General features: G+C 41.2%; 1 protein-coding gene across 1 annotated transcript; it reads right to left on the bottom strand.

Annotated features, from left to right (window-relative positions):
* Positions 1 to 435: 435 nt before the first annotated feature.
* On the bottom strand, positions 436 to 2,268 carry LOC113039149 (lung adenoma susceptibility protein 2-like). The gene is made up of 3 exons (XM_026197049.1): positions 2,079 to 2,268; positions 1,221 to 1,504; positions 436 to 1,073 (listed from the first exon to the last, which is right to left on the bottom strand). Exons 2-3 carry the CDS (start codon positions 1,477 to 1,479, stop codon positions 436 to 438), a joined length of 897 nt encoding a protein of 298 aa, XP_026052834.1. The 5' UTR covers positions 1,480 to 1,504; positions 2,079 to 2,268.
* Positions 2,269 to 2,636: the final 368 nt, after the last annotated feature.

The raw sequence follows: 2,636 nt of genomic DNA, 5'->3' as shown, positions 1-2,636 counted from the left end.
AATTTTCATTTAATTTATGTTAAAAAGTACTAAAATTACTAAAACTGAATAAACAAAAAAAAAAAAAAAAAAAAAAACATAGTTGTCAAACATGAAAAATTGAAAATATAAACATAAAAACTAATAAAATATTAAAGATAATATTAAATAGGGAAAAATATTATTAAACTGTCTCTTTGCAAGACATTTAATTTTCATTTAGTTTAACGCTGCATTATTCATTCATTCATTAAGCCCAAGAACTAAATTACTAAACCTGAAATAAATAAACTACACCATGAAAGTGAGTACAAACACTAATACATAAAACTTCAAAAATACGTCATTTTATTTCCATTTCTGTTGTAACTGGCAGACCTTTGTAAAGCGGTCCTTCATGAATCGGTCGTCTCTTTGCTGCCTGGAGTTTCTGCTCAAACTGTAAACGCAGATCTCTCAGACTGCTCTGACCGATGGACTGGGATCCATACGGCTCTCCTGCATGACCTTTGACCCCTCGCTGACCTCCAGCATCTCCACTGGACTCTTCCAGTTCTCCCACCCATGAGGGACTCTGTGAGGAAGAGGACGGTCGCTCTGCTGGCCGTCTGATCCTTCACACTGTCTCAGCCACTCCGGATACTTCAGCTCAGGAACGCTGGACATCCCCGAAAAATCCATTTCAGATTTCTGGCTGGTCATCCAGCGCGGGAGATGCCTGGATCTGGGTGGAAGCGTCCGATTGGCTGGTGGGATGTCAGGGGGAGGAGCTTGACGGTGTGACCGCAAACTGTCCATCAGTAAATCATCCACAGGACGGGGTTTCCTGCTCGCTGCTGTAACTGGACTCTGTACGGAGTGTTTATGGGACATACTTGACCGGGAGTGTGACCGGGAGCTGGAGTTGAAGCTCAATCCCATCGGAAAGCTCCCAGAGCGGGAGAGGAGGGCCGAGGTGCGGGTCACGGGGAGAGAGCCGTCATTCGGGAGAGCCAGGAGGTCATCAGTGGTCATACTGAGCCGGTCCGAGTCTCTGTTCCGGACGGGAATGTTCAGGAAGACCAGCTCTTCATCCGTCAAACTCGTCTTCAGCACTGCAAATAAAAACACAGGATGATATGAATGAAATCAAGAGAACTGACACAGCTGATCTATTAAAATACATCTAGGTAAAGACAGTGTGTTGTTCATAACCCAGAATATTCCTAAAACTTTGATGTGCAGTGACTGTGCTGGGTTACCGTCTCTGTTTCTGGGACGAGGTTTTGTCCTCTCTTTGGGCAGCTCTAGTTTCCCGGTCGTGGTCTCAGCGTCTCGTAGACTCCTCTGGAAGTCAGTGATGTAAGCGTCCAGCGCCTCAGACGCAGAGATGTAGTGTCGGTCTCTGTATTTGATGAAGGGGACGGGCTCCGGGTGTAAGGAGCTCTGCAGGGGTCCGGAAGAGGCCAGCAGCGACGTCACACTCGACTCGGGAGACATCAGACCGTCTTCAGACGCCATCCTCACACGCTGCACTCATAGCACTCTGCAAAAACACATGCATTTACATTAATGTGCCATTAACACACAGGATGCATGAAGCATGGAGAAATGTTACAATAAATAAAATATTAAATAAATAATACATTAACCAATACATTACTATTATGATGATTAGTATAAACACATGCGAATATAAAAGAATTTCATATCTAATATTCCCCACTATTTTATTCTACACACATCTATAATACAATTAATATTTATGTTTTCCAACATTTTAATAGTCTTTAATATTTTAGAGTGGGATGATCATATTTTGGGGACCGTGACATGTACAAAGACTGCTTCAAATAAATAATAATAACAGATTATTAGTTTGGGAAGATTTTTCAATACTTTAAGTTCGTGTTTGAAAGGAGTTTCGGGTTTTTCTGTTTCTGTTGCATAATTATGGCTGAAAGAGATTTATTAATATATACCATAATGAGTGGAATGTGTTTAATGATCAAGACAGAGTCTGATAAATAAAGACGAATGTGACTGCGGATGTTTTGAAATCGATTTTGGACTTTCATTTCCTACATCAAGGTTGAATTCAGCAAAAAAACGAAACTCACCAGATGAATCCAGTGCAGATCACGAACAGAAAGTGAAAGTGAGAGTAAATTAAAGTAAAAGTGATCAGAAGAATCTGTACATACACGTCCACTAAACATTCAACACAAAACTCAAATCACTCAGACAACCGCCGCCAACAGCTCTGCGCATGCGCACTGAGTCACGTGACCTAATCTAGACGCACTATGTGCGCTAGCTGTTCCACTCAGACGAGCTCTTACGAGTCACAAGACTTCTCAAATGTTCTACGCTAGCTGTGCCGCTCAAATTACATCAGTGAAATGGTTTGGAAACATAACGAAATTTGATTAACTCATGCAGGTTTTCAAAATCACTCTAGACATGACAGGAAAGAAATAATAAATGGTTGAAATTGTCGATTTATGTCACAGTAATTCAGGTGAATGTGAAGGTCCGTCGAAACTAATGAGTGAGGGTCTTAATGAACATCCTATCAGAATCAAACAGAGGGAATAATAATAATGTGGTATAAAAGTTCCTGACTCATGAGTGGGCGGCGGTTCTTTCATTTCTTGCTAGAAAAAGAGTAGATAGGA

Source organism: Carassius auratus, chromosome 21 (genome assembly GCF_003368295.1).
Source record: "Carassius auratus strain Wakin chromosome 21, ASM336829v1, whole genome shotgun sequence".
Taxonomy (NCBI): Eukaryota; Metazoa; Chordata; class Actinopteri; order Cypriniformes; family Cyprinidae; genus Carassius; species Carassius auratus.
Note: the sequence above shows the minus strand (reverse complement) of the source record. Positions and strands in the feature narration are given on the sequence as shown.